Source organism: Oryctolagus cuniculus, chromosome 1, assembly GCF_051225735.1.
Source record: "Oryctolagus cuniculus isolate XC-2025 breed Fujian yellow rabbit chromosome 1, ASM5122573v1, whole genome shotgun sequence".
In the NCBI taxonomy this organism is placed as follows: domain Eukaryota; kingdom Metazoa; phylum Chordata; class Mammalia; order Lagomorpha; family Leporidae; genus Oryctolagus; species Oryctolagus cuniculus.
This window is the reverse complement of record NC_142867.1, coordinates 33,116,750-33,139,827: the sequence shown is the minus strand read 5'-3', so window position 1 is coordinate 33,139,827 and position 23,078 is coordinate 33,116,750. Positions and strand designations below refer to the sequence as shown.

General features: G+C 42.8%; 1 protein-coding gene and 1 non-coding gene across 3 annotated transcripts in view; both read left to right on the top strand.

Moving 5' to 3' along the window:
• Positions 1 to 14,641: 14,641 nt before the first annotated feature.
• LOC127485131 (small nucleolar RNA SNORA66) lies at positions 14,642 to 14,785 on the top strand. The gene has a single exon (XR_007912314.3). It is a non-coding gene; the product is annotated as a small nucleolar RNA SNORA66 (small nucleolar RNA).
• Positions 14,786 to 21,374: 6,589 nt separating this feature from the next.
• PRRG4 (proline rich and Gla domain 4) overlaps positions 21,375 to 23,078 on the top strand; it is a 30,163-nt gene continuing 28,459 nt past the window's right edge. Inside the window, exons 1-2 of one of the 2 annotated variants that reach the window (XM_008269504.5) lie at positions 21,375 to 21,626; positions 22,270 to 22,394. In XM_008269504.5, coding sequence (XP_008267726.2) covers positions 22,292 to 22,394 — 103 coding nt within the window. In that variant the 5' untranslated portion in view covers positions 21,375 to 21,626; positions 22,270 to 22,291. The other variant, XM_002709034.6, reaches the window with a different exon arrangement.

Genomic DNA, 23,078 nt, shown 5'->3' with positions numbered 1-23,078 from the left:
AGTGAATGGAAGACTGGCACCCACACGGGATACCAGCACTGCAGGTGGTGGCTTTACCTACTATGCCACAGGACCAGACCCCAAAATGTGTTGTATATGGTGATAGATACTGCTGCAAGATATGTCTTTTCAGTGCTGTTTTGTGTATACCAATATATATTATTCCATTCTTCTGTTGATGGTTAATCTACTGTTTTTATATAGATTATTTGAAAGGCAAAGTTTCAGAGAGAGGGGGAAAGACATCACAGGTGGTAGCTTAACCCACTGTACCACAATGCGGCCCCTGTTCTAATTGTTTTAAACTTTTGCTTCTTACATACAAGTCTTTAAACTGCCTATAATATTTTTATATATCACATGAAGACTTAGCTTTTTCTTACTATGTATAACAAATCTTCCTAGCATGAATGATCCTTTAATCTTTATGATTTACAATGCCAAATATATTCACATATGAATTCATAAATGTTTCACGTTTCTGTTGCCGGGCTCTCTATTCTGTTCCATTGACTGACAGTCTGATATCGCAGCATCTGAATCACTCTGGCTTGGTAAGTCGTGTGGTTACCTGGCAGGGCGCGCTCCCTCCACCACGTTGTTCTTCGGGAGTGTCTTAGTCATTCTTGGCCCTGTGCTTTTTCAAACCCATTTGAGAATTGTTTTTTCAAGTTTCCATAAATAATTGTGTTGGAATTTTTACTGAATGAAATCATATTAGGAAGAATTTAATCTTTCTAACCTTGAACATGTTATTTTTTTTTCATTTATTCAGGTCCTCTTGGATCTCTTTCAATAAATTTTTATAATTTTTTCCCATAAAGTTTATACCTCTACTTGGCTAGATTTCTTTCTAGAGTACCTTGCATTTGGCTGTCAGAGTCAATATTCACAATTAAGTTATGCCAGATCACTTCAACCAGGAGTTTAGTTATCTATGGAGTCAGCTAAAAAGGATAAATGTAAAGGACAGCCCAGGTGTAACATGGGCCTCTGCTCAGCTCCATTGCTGCCCATTGGTACCAGAGCACTCAAGTATTTCCAGCTAGCTAGACATTTCCTGGTTTTAGAAATATTGTGCAGGCTGCCAGTTGCAATCACCCGGAACTGATTCAATACAAGGAATGCAAAGTGAAATACCAGATTGCAGCCAGCAAGTGAGATAGGACTTCAGAAAGCAGAAAGGAACTGCATAACAACAACAACAACAAAAAGAGATGGGCAGTGACAAGTGTTGGCAGGGATGTGGAGAAACTGGAATCCACTCTATGTCTAGTGGTACAGCCACTTTGGAAAACAGTTTGTTCCATAAAAGGTTCCAACACAGGGAGTCTGCACTGTGGCGTAGTGGGCTAGGCCTCTGCCTGCAGTGCCAGCATCCCATATGAGTGCTGGTTTGTGTCCCGGCTGCTCCTCTTCTGATCCAGCTCTCTGCTATGCCTTGGGAAAACAGCAGAAGATGGCCCAGTTGCTTGGGCCCCTGCACTGGAGTGGGAGACCGAGAAGAAGCTCCTGACTCCTGGCTTCAGCCTGGCCCAGGTCCAGCCACTGCGGCCATCTGGGGAGTGAACCAGCAGATAGAAGACTTTTCAGTCTGTCTGTCCCTCTCTCTGTGTCTGTAACTGTGCATCTCAAGCAAAAAAACAAATCTTAAAAAAAAAAAAAAATTACAACACAATTACCCTAAGACCCAGCCAGTCACTCAAAAGAAATGGAAACAGATGTCCACACAGACTTGTAACCAATTGTTCATAGCAACGTTACTCATAATAGTCAAAAAATGCAAATGACTCAAAGGCCCATCGAGTGAGGAATGGATAAATAAAATGTAGTAGATCCACACAATAGAACAGAATTTAGCCAAATGCAGGGATGAAGTAGCCTTTCTGCTGAAACCTCAATCTTCCAGTAATTTGCCAACAAGGTGAAAACAAAGCGAAAGAGGAGAAGGATCTGATAAGTGTTCTCTCAGCCTTTTAGAAAATAAGGAGTTGTTTTTTTGGCCACATACATGAGAAACTACAAGATAACATTGAAGACATCAAGGGGATGGATAAAAAAGTGAGTGCCCCATAAATGTCACCATGACAGAACTAGAAGAGTCGGCAGTGTTGTTCAGTTTGCTGTTAGCATTGTAAACAAGTAAGGGGCAAGATTCTTGCAAAGGGAATGTGCATATTGAAGACATTTAGCACACTCAGAGCTGAGACAGCTTCCTGAAACCTGTGAAGGGAGACGCTTAGAAAAAGAAGGAAGCCCAAGTTGGCCGGCGCTGCGGCTCACTAGGCTAATCCTCCGCCTTGCGGCACCGGCACACCAGGTTCTGGGTTCTAGTCCCGGTCAGGACACCGGATTCTGTCCTGGTTGCCCCTCTTCCAGGCCAGCTCTCTGCTGTGGCCAGGGAGTGCAGTGGAGGATGGCCCAAGTGCTTGGGCCCTGCACCCCATGGGAGACCAGGAGAAGTACCTGGCTCCTGCCATCGGATCAGCGTGGTGGCCATTGGAGGGTGAACCAACGGCAAAGGAAGACCTTTCTCTCTGTCTCTCTCTCTCACTGTCCACTCTGCCTGTCAGAAAAAAAAAAAAAAAAAAAAAAAAAGAAGAAGAAGGAAGCCCAAGAAAGATTCCTGGGTTCCACTGAAGCACCAGCCTGCTTCACCCAGAGAGGTTCACTTGGTGAGAACCAGTGGGAAGAGGCTGAACTGCTGGAAGGGATTCTCCGTGAATTCATGGCAAAGTAAATATAAAAAATAAAAGACCAGAGTGAGTTTAGCCGTGTTGTTAGGATGTCCACATCCCATATCAGAGTGCCTGGGTTTGAGTTCCAGCTCCACTTCTCACTCCAGCTGCCTGCTAATGCAGACTTGGGAAGGTGGTTCTGATGGCTCGGATAATTGGGTCCCTGCCACCCAATTATATGGGAGTCCTGGGTTGAATTCCCAGCTCCCAGCTTTAGTCTCAGCCCAGTTCTAGCTATTGTGGGCATTTGGAAAGTGAACCAGAAGATGGGAGTGCTTGTTCTCTTACTCTTTCTCTCACTCTCTCTCCCTGCCCTTCCCCAACCCCCAAACATCAACAATCCTCTGGACTGTTAAGGAAAAGAAAAGGAGAGGGGATGAAGTACTACTAGTGCATGCTACATCATGGATTAACCTTGAAAGCGTCATGCTAAGTGAAAGAAGCCAGTCACAAAAGATCACATAATGGTGATTGTCTTGTTATATATTTCCAGAATAGGCAAACAGAAAATCCATTAGTATTTAGGGGAAGGATGAGTAAATACTAAGGGCCAGGGGTTTATTTTTGGGGCAATAAAAATGTTCTGGAATTAGATACTTATGAACATTCCAAAACCCTGTGAACATACTAAACCACTGAGATGTATACATTAGGAGGGCAAATTTTGGGGCCAGCATTGTGGCATAGTACATTAAGTATCTGCCTATAGTATTGGCATCCCATATAGGCACTGATTCGAGTCCCAGATGCTCCACTTCCCATCCAGCTCCCTGCTATGGCCTGGGAAAGCAGTAGAAGATGGCCCAAGTCCTTGGGCCTCTGCACCTGCATGGGAGACCTGGAAGAAACTCCTGGCTCCTGGCTTTGGATCGGCCCAGCTCCAGGCGTTACAGCCATTTGGGGAGTGAACCAAAGGATGGAAGACCTCTCTCTCTTTCTCCCTCTCTCTCTCTCTCTCTCTCTGCCTCTGCCTCTCTGTCACTCTCTGCCTTTCAAATAAATAAATAAATCTTTTTAAAAAATTGGGGGTGAATTTTTTAAAGATTTATTTACTTATTTATTTATTTGAAAAGCAGAGTGACACAGAGAGAGAGAGAGAGAGAGAGAGAGAGAGAGAGAAAGTGAAAGCTTCCATCTGGTCCTGACCACAACAGCTAGGGCTGGGCTGGGCCAAAGCCAGGATTCCAGAACTCCATCTGGGTCTCCCATACAGGGACTCAAGCCCTTGGACCATCTTCCACTGGTTTCCCAGGTACATTCTCAGGAAGCTGGATCAGAAGTGCAGTAGCTGGTACTTAAACAGGCACTCTGATAATGGATGTACGAGTCCCAAGCAGTGGCTTAACCCACTGCACCACAAAGCCCACTCCATCTACTGCATTTGTTTCTAAAAACAGGAAAGCAGTGAACATCTTTGCAGCGACATCTTTGCATATTTCCAGGATTATTTCCGTGACATAAATTTCTGGGCACTGGACTGAAAGAACTGGGCCACTTTAAAGTCTTTTTATACACGTTGCCAAATTGCCCTCCAAAAAAGTTGAACCAGTGTTATCACTGGCAGATTAACCTGAGTATTCATTTCTTCATACACACATCTTAATCTTTATCACATTAATAATACAAAAACAAAACAAAACAAGTGGCTCCCTGTTTTGACAGGAATATTTTGCCACCCACTCAACTTTTTTACATTGCCCTATAGTCTTGAATCTAATTTCTCCCCCACGTTAATTTATTCTGAATGCCACTGCCAACTTTATCTTCTTAGAGTTCTCTTTTTTCTTAAGATTTTATTTATTTATTTGAGAGGTAGAGCTATAGACAGTGAGAGGGAGAGACAGAGAGAGAGGTCTTCCGTCCACTGGTTCACTCCCCAACCGGCCGCAACAGCCGGAGCTACGCTGATACAAAGCCGGGAGCCAGGAGCTCCTTCCAGTCTCCCGCACTGGAGCAGGGTCCCAAGGACCTGGGCCATCTTCTACTGCTTTCCCAGGCCATAGCTGAGAGCTGGGTTGGAACAGGAGCAGCCGGGACTAGAACCAGAACCCATATGGGATGCTGGTGCCGCAGGTAGAGGATTAACCTATTGCGCCACAGCACCAGCCCCTCTTAGAGTTCTTATAGCACCCTTCCTCTGCTAAAAAATCATCAGTGACTCCTCACTGCCTACTGACTCAAGGTCAAACTCCTTTAGTCTATCTGTTAAGAACTCTGCAGGATTGGGCCAGCGCCGTGGCTCGCTTGGTTAATCCTCCACCTGTGGTGCCAGCAGCCCATATGGGTGCCGGGTTCTATTCCCGGTTGCTCCTCTTCCAGTCCAGCTCTCTGCTGTGGCCAGGGAGTGCAGTGGAGGATGGCCCAGGTCCTTGGGCCCTGCCCCTGCATGGAAGACCAGGAGGAATCACCAGGCTCCTGGCTTCGGATCAGCGCAGCATGCCGGCCGAAATGCGCAGGCTGTAGTGGCCATTTGGGGGAGTGAACCAACAGAAGGAAGACCTTTCTCTCTAACTCTGCCTGTCAAAAAAAAAAAAAAAAAAAAAAAAAAACACACACTCTGCAGGATGGGCATTTGGCACCGTAGGTAAGTTGCTACTTAGAATGTTAGCATCCCAAGTCCAAGTGCCTGGTTCAAGTCCTAGCTACTCTGCTTCTAATCCAGCTTCCCGCTAATGTACACCCTGGGAGACAGCAGCAACTACTGAAGTCCCTTGGGTCCATGGGAGACCTGGATGGAATTCCTAGCTCCTGACTCCTGGCTTCAGTGTGGCTCAGCCCTGGCTTTTGTGGGTATTTTGTGGCACGAACCAGCAGATGCTCTCCTTCTCTCCATCTCTCCATCTCTCTCCCTCTCCCTCTCCCTCTCTCTCCTTCTTTCAAATAAAATGAAAATAAATGAATAATGATGGAAAAAAACCCATGACATATTTCAGACCTTAGCCTCCACTTTCCTACACATACCTTATGACTCAATTAAAATCATCAGTCATCATTCTCTAAAACGTGACCCATAATTTCTCATCTGCATGTCATAATTATCCAGTGATGAAAATTCATATCACAAGTGTTGCAAATCTCCCCTCCCCTGCCCGTGGCAGATACTGTTAATTAATCATCGCATTCATGCCACACTTTCCCACTGAGCTGGAATTCAGTGTCTCAACACAGCGCTGCAGACAGCCACTACCAATAAACTGCAGTTGGCACTTGAGGTGAAACTAACTTGCCAGTTCTCCCATAGTCCTTTCACTTAATTGACTTTCACCGCAGCTCCTCTTCTTGAATTTGTTTCTGTTGGTGAGGTTCCCTTCAAACACTCACTCTTCTAGTAAGTGTTTCCTATTCCACTTCCACCTCCAAACCTTCAAGCACGTTACATGGTTCATACACTGCCTACCTGGTTTTGCCTTGTTTTGTTGCTTGTCTGCTATCTTCTGCTTTCTCTGAACGCTAAGTGTCTGAAGGCAATAAAAGCAATGAAGAGCTTGGATTCTGGAGCCAGACTACCTTAGTTGAATCCTGGATCGGTCCCAATTAGCTGGGAGCTAATTGTTGAGCTTCAGTGCCCTCATCTGTAAAATGGGTGTGATAATTAGACCAACGAAAGGCAAGACATGAGATTCAATGAGAGAATGCAAGTCAAGTGCTCAGCCAAGTAGCACACGTCTCAAATCTTCAAAAAATGTTACATACTTCTCAAAAAGTTCCGTATGACCTAGCAAGTCTAATTAAGGTATATATCCAAAAAAACTGAAAAAATATATTTACAGAAAATATTGTACTTCATCATAGCACTAAAGTGGAAATAGCCCATCATAAATAATCAAAAGGTGATACTTCCACACAAATATTATTCAGCTATACAAAGGAATGAGTACTGATACATTCTACAACACAGATAAACCTTGAAAATGTTAAACTCACGAAGAGAAACAAACTAGTGACAGATTACGTGTTGTATTCTTCCATAGAAGTATCCAGAATAGACAAATCTATGGAAACTAAGTATGATATGAAGGGTCTTTAAAAGTGTGTGGGAAATGTACATCATGGGGAAAAAAAGTATGGATTTAAAAATGTTTTGCACCAAAAAAAAACCTTATCTCTTAACCCCATTTTCCCATGAACTCTTGGTAGCACCTTTGTAAATTAGTGGTTGCCAAGGACTAGAGGGAGAGGAAATAGGGAGTGATTGGGGAATGGGTTAAGACTTCTTTTAGGGTGAGAAAAATGTTCTACAATTAGTGCTGATGGTTGCACAACATTGTGAATATCCTGAATTATATGATTTAAAATTATTAATTTTATGTTTTGTGAATTTTTTTCAATAAAAAAGTGTTACCCTAAGTGTATTACCATTTATCTTTATATCCCCAGAGCACCTAAAGAAATGTCCTTTAAAAGGTGATTTAAAAAAAAAGATTCATTTATTTATTTGAAAGAGTGACAGAAAGAGTTAGAGACAGGGAAAGGTCTTCTGTCTGCTGGTTCAATCTGCTGATTCACTTCCCAGATGCCCACAATAGCCAGGGCTGCACCAGGCTTTAGCCAGGAGCCAGGCACTCCACCTGAGTCTCCCATGTCGGAGGCAGGAACCCAAGTACTTGAGCCATCATCCACCGCCTCCCAGGTGTATTAGCTGGGAGCTAATTTGGAAGGATGGAGTAGCCAAGACACAAACCAGGCACTCCAATATGGGATGTAGGCACCCCAAGTAGTGGCTTATCCCACTAAGCCACAGAACTCTCCCAAGAAAGTGATTTTTTTAAAGAGAAAGATATTTAATATGGTCTTAAATGCAAAGGTAAAATAATTCAAGTGACCACTAAAAATTATAGTTTACAAACCATGAATAACATGATGGTTTATTCTTCTGTGAGAATTCCAAGAGCAGACTAGGCACAACTGAAAACAAGAGTTTTAAGATGACACTTAAAAAGCAACTCAGAAAAAAAAAATACTGATAGGGAACTCAAAAAAGAATAACTATAAAAAGCCAATGAGTATATGTCAAAAATGTTAATTAAAATAGAGGCTTTTTTTTTTTTTTTTTTTTTTTTTTTTGACAGGCAGAGTGAATAGTGAGAGAGAGACAGAGAGAAAGGTCTTCCTTTGCCGTTGGTTCAGCCTCCAATGGCCGCCGCGGCTGGCGCGCTGCAGCTGGCGCGCTGCAGCCGGTGCACCGCGCTGATCCGATGGCAGGAGCCAGGTACTTCTCCTGGTCTCCCATGGGGTGCAGGGCCCAACTACTTGGGCCATCCTCCACTGCACTCCCTGGCCACAGCAGAAAGCTGGCCTGGAAGAGGGGCAACCGGGACAGAATCCGGCACCCCGACTGGGACTAGAACCCGGTGTGCCGGCGCCGCAAGGCAGAGGATTAGTGGCGCCGGCCTAATAGAGGCTATTCTTAAACCATGTTTTTAAAATGTTGATATCCTCTGTTGACAAGGTAAAACAATGGTCTTGGTTATCATTTTCCCTTACATAGAGATGGATGTGGATCTGTGTGCTTACAGTCCTTGCTAAAGGTTAACCCGACAACATGTAGGGTCCTTTAAATATTTATGAATGGGAAAAGGCCTGGAATGATGTAGTCCGAGTGGTGCACTTGGAGTTAGAATTGGACATTTTTCTCCCCATTTTCCTTATTCCTTAATTTTCCATAACAAATATACAGTTTTTGTTATAGAAAATAATAAAAGTATTTCTTAACTTTTGGAAAACACTTGGGGGAAGTGGGAGAAACCAGCTCACTTTGTTGAAGTCAACTTGCTAATTTTTAAAAATGTTTATGAATAAACTACAAGTTTTTTTTAGCTTATTATTGATATACCAAGGAAAAAATAAGTAATATCCAGTAATAACTTAGGAGACATTAGATCTGCAATTAGAGAATGACTCATCTTTATAAATCAGCAACACAAAAGCACAACAGCTCAGTTCATGAAAATGGTTGAGGCAATGAGCCAATGCTTAAGAACAGAATCTGCACACTTGTTGAAGTGAATTGCACAATTGCTGTCAAAAATGGTTATTTCAGTCATGAACAGAGAGTGCCCTTTTTAGCCATACCCTTCCCGGTACTGAATTGTCATTCCTTTTTTTCTTTGCAGATCTAACTAGCCAAAAAAAAAAAAATCCCATTTTAATTTTCATCTTTGATTACTACTGAAGCTGAATATTTTAAAGGCTTACTTATCAGCTATTTATATTTCTTCTTTCATGGATTTTCTGTTTATGTGCTAGATCTGAGTTTTTCATATATTTTTAAATTTGTATCTGTTTTTTAAAGGATCTTTTTTGTTGTTGTTGTTGTTGATTAGTATTGTAAAGGACAAGTACTGTAACCCTTTAGCTGCTGTATGAGTAAATGTTGCAAATACTTTTTCCATTTGTCCTGTGCTTTAATGATGTCTTATTATGTCCAAAAATGTCTAATTTCTGTGAGCGCAAATCTTTCAAACCTTTTCTTTATCACTGTTCTTTTGCTTTTATTACTAGACAGTCCTGTTCTGACCTAGAAGATATTATCCATCTGTGTTTTCTTCTAATTCTTATCTGGGGTCATTTTTAAAATTAAGCCTGAAAACCATCTGAAACTTCTTTTGGAATAAGATGTGAGAGTGGCAACTAATTTAAAAGCACATTTCTAAAACATTATGCATTACAACAGATTCTGTGCAAAGAAAAATATTTACAATATCAAATGTGTCCAAGGAATCATCACTTAGTACAACAACATTTCCAATGACATAAGCATTTAAAAAGTTCTTCCAAGTTTTGGGCTGGATGGAAACTTATTTTAACAGTTTTTTGTTTGTTTTTTGGAAAAATATCTTTTCACTACTAAACTTCTGTAGAATTTGGATGTCTTACCACAAGTATAGATTGTTTTATTATTTAAATTGATAGTTTATATTTTCAAAAAGAAAGAAAAAAAATGCCCTTCATTGCATGATACCACGTGACAAAATCAGATTTTGAATTTCACCTTTTCGTGGCCAAAAGAGAACAAAAGAATCTCTTCATGATTCAGAAGACATGAATCATACGTGCAAATTACTGAATGATTAAGTAGAGTTCAAATGCCAGGGGGGTGAAGTAGAAATCCTATTCGGTAGAAACCAAAAGCCCCAGTTTTAGTGCTCCCCCGATTTACTTCCTAAATTTCCTTACACTAATCTCTTAAAAATTCCGCACCTGTTTGTCAATGCATTAAACATTTGATGGTCAGGATGTACTCATGAGTTAGCATCAAAGTACTAAAAGCAACTTGAACTAAAACTCCCGATGAACGGGGTCAGCCATTCCAGTCATCAGCAACTGGGGAAACCTAACATGTTTCCTCAATGAAGAAGTCTTTCTTCCAAGGCTCAGCTTTTATTTTACTGTAAATCTTCAAACGGCCACCAAGGATAGCGGAATACCCGGGTGAGTGATTTATTTCCAAATAACAGTAATGCATTTTAACAAAACTAAACTTTCTTTTTTGATTTCTGCTATGTACAGCTTTTTCTATTTTTAACATATTTCATCTTTTTGAGATTTTTTTTGACAGGCAGAGTTAGACAGTGAGAGAGAGAGAGAGAGAGAGAAAGGTCTTCCTTTCGTTGGTTCACCCCCAAAATGGCCGTTATGGCCACCGCTGCGGCTGGCACACTGTGCCGATCCGAAGCACTTGGGCCATCCTCCACTGCACTCCCGGGCCAGCAGAGAGCTGGACTGGAAGAGGAGCAACCGGGACAGAATCCAGCGCCCCAACTGGGACTAGAACCCGGGGTGCCAGCACCGCAGACAGAGGATTAGCCAAGTGAGCCGTGGCACCGGCCTCTTTTTGAGATTTTAACAGATATGTATGTGTATATATATGTATACATATACACAAGAGCTTACAAAAAGATGCATTCTTCATCAATGTGCTTACCAATATTCATACAAATATGTACAGAAGAGCACAGTTGTGGGTGGCCACATTGCTTGCTCAGAAGCATATCCTTAGGCTTACCTTAGCCATGTTGGCAAGGATACCAAGAGAATCCGGGAATCAGCAAATTGGTCAAATCACTTGTAATGAAAGACTGCTGGCAAGGAACACTCTGTTTAATGCTCTTTAGGCCTTCAGTATCTAGATGATAAATTCTCTAGAATAGTTTGGCCAAAAACTATAAAGAGTGGGATTTATTGTTAATTTATTCAACAAGTGTTATCTGAGCATCTGCCAGACCCTGGGCTAGGCTCTGAGGAGAACTATCAGACTGAATAGTGAAATTGCTGATATTCCACAGTTTCTGACTTACGAAAATGGAAACTTCTTATGGTTCAACTTAAGAAAATCACAAAAAGCTCCCTAGAGAAGGAAAGAAAATATGAAAGCGAGTTGAGGCCGGTGCCGCGGCTCACTAAGCTAATCCTCCACCTGTGGCACTGGCACCCCGGGTTCTAGTCCCGGTTGGGTTGCCGGATTCTGTCCCGGTTACCCCTCTTCCAGTCTAGCTCTCTGCTGTGGCCCGGGAAGGCAGTGGAGGATGGCCCAGCTCCTTGGGCCCTGCACCTGCATGGGAGACCAGGAGGAATCACCTGGCTCCTGGCTTCAGATCTGCGCAGCGCACCAGCCGCAACGCGCAGGCCGTAGTGGCCACTTGGGGGGTGAACCAACGGAAAAAGGAAGACTTTTCTCTCTGTCTCTCTCTCACTCTCACTAACTCTGCCTGTCGAAAGGAAGGAAGGAAGGAAGGAAGGAAGGAAGGAAGGAAGGAAGGAAGGAAGGAAGGAAGGAAGGAAGGAAGGAAAAGAAAGAAAGAAAGAAAGAAAGAAAGAGAAAGAAAGAAAGAAAGAAAGAAAGAAAGAAAGAAAGAAAGAAAGAAAGAAAGAAAGAAAGAAAGAAAGAAAGAAGCGAGTTGATACACCCAAGAAAAAAATTTAGATAGTAGCTTCAGAGAAATAAGAGGGGGTCGGCACTGTGGCACAGCATATTAAAGCCCTGCCCTGCAGTGCCAGAATCCCATATAGGCACTAGTTCGAGTCCTGGCTGCTCCACTTTTTTTTTTTTTTAAAGAATTATTTATTTATTTGAAAGAGTTAAGGAAGTTAGTCAGTCAGTTAGTTACACAGGGAAAAAGGAGAGGCAGAGAGAGAGGTCTTCCATCCTCTGGTTTACTCCCCAATTGGTTTCAACAGCCGAAGCTGCACTGATCCAAAGCCAGGAGCCAGGAGTTTCTTCCAGGTCTCCCACGCTGGTTCAGGGGCCCAAGGAGTTGGGCCGTCTTCTACTGCTTTCTCAGGCAATAGCAGAGAGCTGGATCGGAAATGGAACAGCCAGGACTAGAACCAGCGCCCATATGGGATGACAGCACCGCAGGTCACAGCTTTACCCACTACTGACACAGCGCCGGCCCCTGCTCCACTTCTGATCCCGTTCTCTGTTGTGGCCTGGGAAAGCAGCAGAAGATGGTCCAAGTCTTTGTGCCCCTGCATCCATGTGGGAGACATGGAAGAAGCTCCTGGCTCCTGGCTTTGGATCGGCCCAGCTCCAGCCATTTCAGCCATTTGGGGAGTGAACCATCGGATGGAAGACTTCTCTCTGAGCCTCTACCTCTCTCTTTAATTCCGTCTTTCAAATAAATAAAATAAATCTTAAAAAGAAAAAAGAAAGAAGAGGGAATGAAAAGAGAAAGATAAAATTTAAATGAGATAATAGGACTTGCCCCAAATGGTGGAGTTAGAAACGTGCCAGGGGATTCCAATACAATCCCATCAAGGTGGCATGTACCAATGCCATCTCACTAGTCCAAGTGATCAATTTCAGTTCATAATTAATCACACTGATAGGTCTAAGAGTGAAAGGGATCACACAAACAAGAGTAATGTCTGCTAATACTAACTGATAGAATCAAAAAGGGAGAGAACGATCCAACATGGGAATCAGTAGACACAGCAGACTCATAGAATGGCAGATGTCCTAAATAGCACTCTGGCCTCAGAATCAGCCCTTAAGGCATTCGGAGATGGATGAAGAACCCATGAGAGTATTTTAGGCATGGAAAGCCAAGACACCCTGGGGAAAAAAAAAAAAAAACCTAAATGAAAGATCTCTGTGAGTGAGATCCCAGTGGAAAGAAGGGGGCCATGAAAGAAGGAGGTACCTTTCTCTGAAGGGAGGAGAGAACTTCCACTTTGACTATGTCCCTGTCTGAATAAGATCAAAGTCAACGAACTCAAAAGGCTTCCATAGCCTTGGCAACTCATGACTAGAGCCTAGGGAGATTATTGACACCATAAACAAGAGTGTCAAATTGTTAAGTCAACAACAGGAGTCACTGTGTACTTACTTCTCATGTGGGATCTGTCCTTAATGTGTTGTCCAATGTGAATTAATGCTATAACTAGTACTGAAACAGTATTTTACACTTTGTGTTTCTGTGTGGGTGCAAACTGATGAAATCTTTACTTAATATATACTAAAACAATCTTCTGTATATAAAGATAATTGAAAATGAATCTTGATGTGAATGGAATGGGAGAGGGATCGGGAGATGGGAGGGGTGCAAGTGGGAGGGAAATTATGGGGGGGGAAGCCATTGTAATCCATAAACTGTACTTTGGAAATTTATATTTACTAACTAAAAAAAATAAAAAAAAATTTAAATGAGATAAAGGTAATATATGAAATGGGATAAAGGTAACATATGAATAAAATCAGAATAGAATAAAAAACAATAAAACTCATGAATTCTTAATAATGAGTTTATTCAATATTTATTGAGTGTAAACATTAAAGAAATAATCTCATTGTAGATATCATACATGCCTCAACATGAAATAAAGATCATATGCCTTTTTTTTTCCAGAAGAACAAAGAGCTCCCCTCTGCTGATTTAATCTCCAAATGCCCTCAGTGGCCAGGGCTGGGTGGGGTGGGAGCCAGGAGATGGGAACAAAATATAGGCCTTCCACGTAGTGCAGGAACCCAATTGCCTGAGCCATCGCCTCTACCTGGCAGGGTCTGCATTAGTAGGAACCTAGAGTCAGGAGTCAGAGACAGGAATTGAAACTATACTCCAAAGAGGAACCTATGCATCTTTACCACTAGGCTACATCCCTGCCCCCTGAGATTTTTAAATTCTAAGTTTGGAAGATAAAAGAGCAAATGAAAAATATATCAAGGTAGTGTGAGTTAAAATAGGGAAAGCAGTAGAAATAGAACAGATGGAACACTAATCCAATATAAAGCCAAGTTAGAAAGAATTGAAAAGTAAGTTCCAATAATAGAAAAAAGATTCTCTAGTAACATTGATAGGCAGCTGTTGTGGGAATTTGGGCAGTGAGCTAGTGAATGGAAGATTGATCTCTCTCTCTCTCTCTCTCTGTGCCTTTCAAATAAATAAAAATTTTAAAAAATTTAAAGTAAAAAAATAGAATTATCATACGATCCAACAATCCCATTACTGGTTATATATTCTCAGGAAATTAAATCCATCTGTTAAAGAGACATCTACACTGCTATGTTTACTACAGCACTACTTACAATAGCCAAGAATTGGAAACAACCGGAATATGTATCCAATGATGAAGGGATGAAGATTATTTTGAACACGTACACAATAGAATACTTCTCAGCCATAAAGCAGAATAAAATCTTGCCATTCACAACAACATCGATGGAACTGGAAGTCCTTTTTAGGTTAACTGAAATAAGCCGTGCACAGAAAGACAAATATTGCATTGTCTCATTCCCATGTGGAATATAAGAAAAAGGTGATCCCGCAGAAGTTAAGAGCATAATGGTGATTATCAGAGGCTGGGGAGCGACGGGGAAAGCTGATCAACAGGAACTAAATTACACTGAGATAGGAGTTGGAAGTTCTGGGGTTCTACTGGACAGTAGAATGACTATTGATAATGTACTGTAAATTTCTCTGTTAAAAAAGACTAAAACATGATGTGTGTGGCAGAAGTGAAAGAAACCGTGTTTGCTAAAGTAATTGTGGTGATAGAAATAGTTTAGCCTCAGAAGCTGCTGAGGTGGCCCATTCTATCCCAGTACAAGGCAGAATTAAGAAAGAAAGGAAAAAAAAGGTAAGATTTTGGATCTTTAAACCATAAAGAAATTTTAAATGTTTTAGGAGATAAATATACTTACACTTATTGGACGTTATACAATTTATACACACATTAAAACATCACTTGGTTCCCCCTACGTACGTACAATTTTTATGCCTATTAAAAAATTTTAAGGAGCTGGTGTTGTGGTGTAGCGGGTAAAGCCACTGCTTATAGTACCGGCATCCTATTTGGGTGCTGGTTCGAGTCCCAGCTGCTCCACTTCTGATCCAGCTCTCTGCTATGGCCTGGAAAGCAGTAGAAGACGGCCCAAGTCCTTGGACCCCTGCACCCGCATGGGAAGACCTGGAAGAAGGGCCAGTTGGGGAGTGAACCAGCGGATGGAAGAACTCTTTCTCTCTCTGTGTCTCCTTCTCTCTCTGTGTAACTCTTTCAAATAAATAAATAAATAAATCTTTTAAAAATGTTTAATAAAATTAAATAACTAAAATGTGGAACCTGTGTATATGATTATTAAAATCTATATTTTGAAAAGATTTATATCCTTTTATATAATACGCAAGTTATGCAAAAGCAAATAATTAAAGACTATCCAGAATGGGAAAGAATAATTAGCAAATTACTTACATAGAATCCTCTTTACAGTCTATTATCAAAAATATTCAAAGAATTACAGAATTGTAGCACAGGATAGAATCTCAGTGTTCATTCAGACCAAACCCTCAGTATCTCTGAAGAGACAAAGTGTGAGAAATGACTGCTTTAAAGTCATCTAGCTGGAGAGAAACAAACTTAGGCCTGGAATTTATTTGTTCTTGAATTCACTTAGCTGTCAGGGCATGCTTCCGAACTTTCACTCTGGCCGTTGTGGACATTTGGAGAGTGAACCAAAGTATGTGAGCTTTCTCTCTGTGTCTACTTGTATATCAAATAAATAAATAATTTCAATGAATATTTTACATCTCAAAAGTCAATTAACATGAAAAGAGCTTCAAGTCAGGATGGTCTGTAAAATAACAGAGATTGCTTAACCAAAGGAAGAGAAACAGGGCCCTCATTTCTAGATCGCCTAGATTACATGTAATATGTGATTACATGTAATATGTGGGGAGTCTTCAAAAAATGTATAGATATACCTTAAATAAAAGGTTTCTAGGTTAAAAATACATAGAAAAATATGGATTATAAAAAAGCATGAATTTCAAAAAGTTTGTACCAAAGCAAACTTATCTTTTATTCCCATTTCCCTTGAGCTTTTTCAACTTCCCTTATACATCTTGTAGTCAATACCAACACCATCAACACTGCTGTATCCTCCTTCTCTCATGCAGAATTAATGATTTATTAAAAAATGTCTACAGTGGGGTGTCTTTTTTAAAAATTATTTTATTATTTCATCTGCTTGAAAAGCAGAACAAGAGAGAGACTGAGAGAGAGAGAGAGAGAGAGAGAGAGAGAGATCTTTGATCTACTGGTTCACTGCCCAAATGCCAGCAACAGCCAGAGTTGGGCCAGGCTGAAAGCTGGCACCCAGAACTCTATCCAGGTGTCCCACATGGGTGGCAGGGGCTCAAATGCTTAAGCCATCAGGTGCTGCCTCCCAGGATGTGCGTTAGCAAGAAGCTGGATTGGAAGTGGAGGTGCTGGGTCTCAAACGAGGCACTCTGATGCGTAATACAGGTGTCCCAGGTGGCAGCTGAACCTGCTGCACCATCATGCCCAACTCTAAGGATGCTTGAACACTGTCAATTGTATACACAGCTAGACGTGCATGATTTGTTTGAATTCTTTTCACGTGGTATATGGAAAGTATGGTTTTTGTAATTGATACCAAATAAACTTGTATATGGAAAAAAAACTGTTTACTTAGAACATTATGAAAACCTGAATTTGAGTTTACCAAAAAGAAGTCAAAGAATTTCGTAACAATCAGAAGGTAAGGTTATGATAATAAAACGAATTTGAAGAGTGAAGAATTAATTATAGTGGTCACAATGCCAAGTTCTGTTCACAGAGTGACAGTTCTGGGACCAGCTGTGACACAGGTCTCTGTCACATGCCCCCAGGAGTAGCTCAAAACCACAGTGATTCAGTTCCTATGTGCCCAGTAAGGACAATAAGGATCATTATTTTTTTAAGCATGACACAGACTTCTTACTATGATTCACAGCATTACATGAAACCAGATGACCTCTCACACTGTTCTTGATTTTATTTAATTGTTTTGTTATTAACAATCATTTTCCTTAAATGATAGATGTAAGCATCTATGTTAAGCAAACGTTCAAAATAAAGTCTTTAATCCCTTTATCGATTCAATGAATCTGAAGATACCTGCACACGGAAACATAATCAACCTGGAACAGTAGGAGTCTGTCATTTTCCACTTGCTGACTTTACTGGGATAAATTAAAACTGCAAACGATTGACGTTGAAATGTCAGGGCTGAAATGTCACAGAAACATCAGGTTCGGGAAAGTTGCATCTCCTGTCCCGAGTCGTGTAATGATGCGGTCATCGGTGTGTCTTTAAGGATGTGGCTGTGACCTAGACTGCAGAGTTTCATGACTGCAGCTTAACATTTCCTGTCACAGTCCTTGAGTCAACCCTCATGCCCACACAGTAAACGGACCTTCCATTTCATTCTTGAATTCACACAGGTAAGCGGCTGGGCATGCACGCAGAGTTGCATTAGCACATTAATCCAAGTCCATCCATCTCATTGCTCTGTTTTATTTTTTTAAATTTCCTTTGAAACTAAATAATTTCTTACCTACCACCCTTCCTTGCTTAATAACTCAAAAAAAAAAAAAAAAAAAAGCACTGGAAAGAGGCAAGAACTAGGCTATTACTTGGCCAGTGATTGTTCAGTTACTTCTTCCTGCCTCAATGTCCTGCTTTGTAAAATGGGGATCCTAATACCTGACTCCGCTCCACAGAATAAGAGAAATGCTATCTGTGAGAACACTTGAGCTGCTTTGGAAGAAAAGCATGAGAATATTGTAAGTTCAAAGAGCAAAGAGTACAAAATAAGACAATGAACACAGCAAGAAAGTAACAGAAGAAACGAGCAGTACTGGGCACTTCGTCACAAGTTATTCCCTATTCTCCCTCTGCCATCTAACTTCAGAATATCATGCAGTGTCATAGGGGCTGGGGTTTGTGTCTGTACTGCCAAACGCTGTCACGTTCTCTAGAACCCAGTACTACAGGAAAACGCGAAGGGATGTAATCCACCGCTGAGAAGCAGACTTCCACTCCTCTGTCTGCCTCCCCTCTCAGGCTATAAACCGTGATATTTGATGTGAGCACAAGGCTTCACTTGTTTTACTACAAATATCCAAATACGTGGGTGGACTCATTCTAGCAAGGAATGTCATCACAGTTCAGATCTGCTGATTCCGCAGCATGAAGCTGCCAACCATTTATTTGCCTCTCCCCCGATAGCGTATGAAGCACTTTTCTTACTGAAAAGTAGGTAGGCTGCAGTACGAAAACAGTTGATTTCATAGAAGCATAGAGGTAGGCAGGCTCAGAAAGGTAACAGAGGGAAGGGATGGGAGGGGGCAGATAGAGGGAGGCCGGATACCAAGTACCAAAGCACCATGTTACACAGCACAGTTGGATGACTTAAGTTTACAACAACTTATTTTATATATATATATATATATATTTAAAGATTTATTTATTTATTTGAAAGTCAGAGTTACAGAGAGAGAGAGAGAGAGACAGGTCTTCATCTGCTGGTTTACTCCCCAATTGGCTGCAACAGCTGGAGCTGCTGCACTGTTCTGAAGCCAGGAGCCAGGAGCTTCTTCCAGGTCTCCCATGTGAAAGCAGGGGCCCAAGGACTTGGGCCATCTTCTACTGCTTTCCCAGGCCATAGCAGAGAGCTGGATCAGAAGCTGGACTCAAACTGGCGCCCATATGGGATGCTGGCCCTGCAGGCCGCAGCTCAACCTGTTACGCCACAGTACCGGCCCCCAGTTTATTATACATTTTATGAAGAGCTGGAAGAAGGAATTCAAAGGTTCCCAACACAAGGAAATGATAAATGTTTAAGCGATGAAAATGTTGATTAATCTGATTTGATCATTACACATTGTTTACACATTGTTTACATGTATCAAACTATCACACTGTACTTCGTAAATATATACAATTAAAAACAAACAAAACAGGGGGTCAGCATTGTGGTGCAGTAGGTAAAGCCGCCGCCTGTGATAATGGCATCCCATGAGGGATGTTTGTGCTGGCCGCTCCACTTCAGATCCAGCTCCCTGCCAGTGGCCTGGGAAAAGTAGCAAAAGATGTCCCAAGGACTTGGGCCTCTGCCATCCATGTGGGAGAGCTGGAAGGTGCTCCTGGCTCCTGGCTTCAGTCTGGCCCAGCCCTGGCATAGTGGTCAATTGGAGAGTGAACCAGCGGATGGAAGATCTCTCTCTATATATATATAACTCTGACTTTCAAATAAATCTTGAAAACACACACACACACACACACACAAGGGCAAGCATTTGGGAGAATCACATACTATATTAAAGTGCCTGGAGTCAAGTCCCAGCTCTGCTTCCTATTCCAGCTTCCTGCTAATGCACATCCTGGGAGGCAGCTCAAGTACTTGGGTCCCTGCCAGCCATGTGGGAGGCCTGGACTGGGTTGAGTCCTGGCTTCGTCCTGGCCCAGTACCAGATGTTATGGGCATTTGGGAAGTGAATTAATGGAAGCAAGATCTCTCTGTGGCTGTCTCTTTCTCTCCTTATCTGCCTCTCAACCTTTCACATAAAAAGAAATGCATACATAAGCAAGACAAAATTAAGCCAGAAAAAAAGTAAATTGCTTCCACCCAACAAAAGTGTACTGAGCACAAACAATGGTGAAGGCGCTCTGCTGGGTGCTGTGGAGGCCGCAGAGTAGGGTCAGGCACTCCTGGCCCTGATGACCCACATTCTTAGATTAGATTTTGGCCAGATTAGCTTCTCAAAACAGAGGCTATGGTGTTTATCTTAGTTGCAGATTGACCGAGTGAGCAAACAGAAGTATGAATGTTCCAGTGAAGATGTTTCCCATTCTCATGCAGCCCAAAGAAGTTATTTCCAGCTCTTCACAGTCTGTCCCAGTTACTTATGTAAGAAGGAGGGACGAGGGATCCACCGTGGAAACAGGTTAGACAACCAGGTGGACACATGGAAGGTGAACAGGAAGAGACTGCCACAGGAGGTTGGGGGTGGGGAGCTGCCATGCTTAGAAGGAATCAGTGAAAGCAAACTTTCTACAGGAAACTTATAAGAATTCAGTTGATTCTCGATAATCAGAATAAAATAGACAATAGCCATTGTGGGGAGAAAAAGTATTTGGTGAAAATGACATCAGTTAAAGATCAGGAAGGGGGAAAATGCTTCCTTTGGCCTCCAGCCAGTGCCAGTTCACTTCGGCCAGAGCATGAAACCTTAAATAATGGTCCTAGGAATTGTTGAGCATGTTATGTAGATGGGGAAGGCTATGAACCCCATCTAGCAAAGGTGCTGTGTGCACCTGCTGTCTTCAGTACTTGAGGCAGCACTTCTCATATTCTTTGACCTTGGACCCTCTTTCCCCTGAATTATCAAGAGCCCCAAAGAGCGTTTCCTTGTGGTTTATTCATTTATTTTCATCTACTAGAAAGGCAAAGAGAGAGAGAGAGAGAGACAGAGAGAGAGATTTTCTATATCCTGGTTCACTCCCCAAATGCCCACAATGGCCAGGGCTGGGCCAGGAACCCAGAACTCCATCCTGGTCTCCCACATGAGTGACAGGGAGGTGAGCATTTCAGCCACGGTCCACTGGCTCCCAGGAGGCTGGATTGGAGACAAAGGAGCCAGGATGTGAATGGGCACCCCCATATGGGATGCAGTTTTCCCAAGTGGTGGCTTAACCCATTGTGCCACATGTGAATTATATCTAATGACATTTATCACACATTAAAATTCAGAAATTTACAAAGCATTATTTCAAATCAAGACAACAATGTGTACTTATTGTTGTTTCTGAGTAGGCTGAAAGAAAAGTTCAAGGTAATTATTTCTTTGGGAATAAAGAGGTTATAGCTCTCCTGGTAAGCATAGTAAAAGCACAGAAATACTGAGAACAAATATTAATCTCTATAAACCTACACAAATCTTTACATAAAACTTTTATACTGGTATTTTAAGCCTACTATCATGGAAAATACTAGAAAACACAGCATGCTTGAACAGGTAGTCTGTTAGCAGAGTGACGACATCCTTACATGTCAAGAAAATCTCTGGAAATTTCCACTGTACACTCTTGAGAGAATGAAAGTGAAAAATGGCAAATCACATCTTGTCACCACAGGGAAGTAGTTTTGACCTCGGAGGGCCTTTGAAAGGATCACTCGTAGCCATCTCAGACCTGGAGGACCACCAGTTGAGAATCAATGTAATCGATTAATTTTTTTAAAGTTCATTTCTCATTTCATAGTGCCAATACAGTGTATTTTCTCTGATGAGTGTTTTTCGTCTCTCCCCAGTTCACCCTTGGAGGACAGGTAACCACAGGACCCCAAAGCCTAAGGTGACCCAAACCGAAAAACCCAGGACGCGCCCAGGGCGCTTTGCTGAGCACTGAGCACTGAAATGCTTGCTTGAATTCACTGAGAACGCCGGATCCAGAGACAAGTCCAAAGCCAGCCACCCGCGCCGCCAAGGCGGGGCCAGAACTGGCGACAGGCGGCTGGGTTCGCCCAGGGCTGGGGACAGAAGCTGCGTCCGCCGCTGGAGCTCAGCGTGGGTTCCCTGGAGACGCCGTCCCGCGGCCCGCCCGCTACAGGTAGGCGGGGTCCCAGGAGGCGGGGCGCGGCCAGGTGATCCCCCGGTAGCTGCTTCCTCCCTCTCCCACTGAGCTGTCCGCGGTCTCCAGGGACCGAGGCAGAAACTCGCGCCGCTCGCGTCCCCTGGGCGCCCCTCTGCGGGCCCTGGGCGCTTCCTGGATCTTCGCGCGGAGGACACCCCGACAAAGAGCTAGGCCCGAAGTCCTGCGGAGACCTGGGGGGCGTCGGAGACGAGGGCCTGGCGGCAGCAGGAACCACAAAACGACTGGGCTCCGGCCCGGGGGCTGCTGGAACATGTGCCGGGGGCTACAGGTGCGGGGCCCCGGCGGGGAAATGGGTTACCGCGAAGGGGATCCAGGGGCCGGGGCTCGGGCGGACAGGATCTTGTTGGAACGTAATCCGAGGGTTGCCCGCGGCGACAGGTGCCCGGTCGGCCGGTGCAGAGTCCCAGGGCGCGGCATTTGTCTCCAGGCGCTCTCGGGGGCCGCTTTCTCAACTCGCGTCCGGCCCGGGAGACCGAAACCGCGCGCGGCGGCGGCTTTGAGAACAATGGGTCGGCGACTCAGTTCCCACAGAAACTCCAGGAGCTGAGACAGGGGCTTTTTTTTTTTTTTTGACGCGCTTTGTGTGTGTTTGTTTTAGTTTCTCTGACAGGTGCCAGACTATGTTCGCAGTCCTGATTCTTCTCAGTCACCTGCCCGCGGTTACCATCGCGTTTCCTCATTGCACAAGAAGCCTTCAGGATTCCGGGCATGCCAGAGCAGAAGGTAAGTAGGCTTCGGTCTCCGTCCCGGAGACCAGTCATCTGTCACAGATCTCCAGGTAGCATTCAGATATCCGTATCTCCCTCAATCCTAGAAGCACTAACACGTCTTTTAGTTTAATTCATGATTTATTTGGTGATGTGGTGCGCTTTGATATTCTTCAACTACAAATGTAGACACATTTGTTTCTGTGAATTTCCTTTGCGAAATATATATTTAACACTTGGTTTGTAGTTAATGGAAAGCTAGTAGGATAGGGAGTGATTTTGACTATTTTGATTTGGGGAAATCGGTGAGTGACTTTTTCTAGATGCAGTTATATAGTAATTCTAATGACATATTATTTGTTCTTCCTGAAGAGATGTGCAAGGTGACCAGAATCTGGTCTGTTCTTGTGAGCCCCTGGGCCAGGTGCCTCATTCATCCCTTTGAGTTTTAGCGTGTTCATCAGCAAAATAACTGGTGTGGGGCTGGAGTGATCTCTGAGGTCCTTCTTGACTTCTGAACCTCGAGTTGTCTGGATAAATACAGACAGAGAAGAGATTGGGTTTTGGGCTTGCTAACCCAGAATTTCACACATTTTTAGGCTTAAAGTCATAAGCAGATTGGATCTTGCCTCCATTTTATTATTTTTTTAAAAGATTTTAGTTAGTTCTTTGAAAGGCAGAATGACAGAGAGGGAGTGAC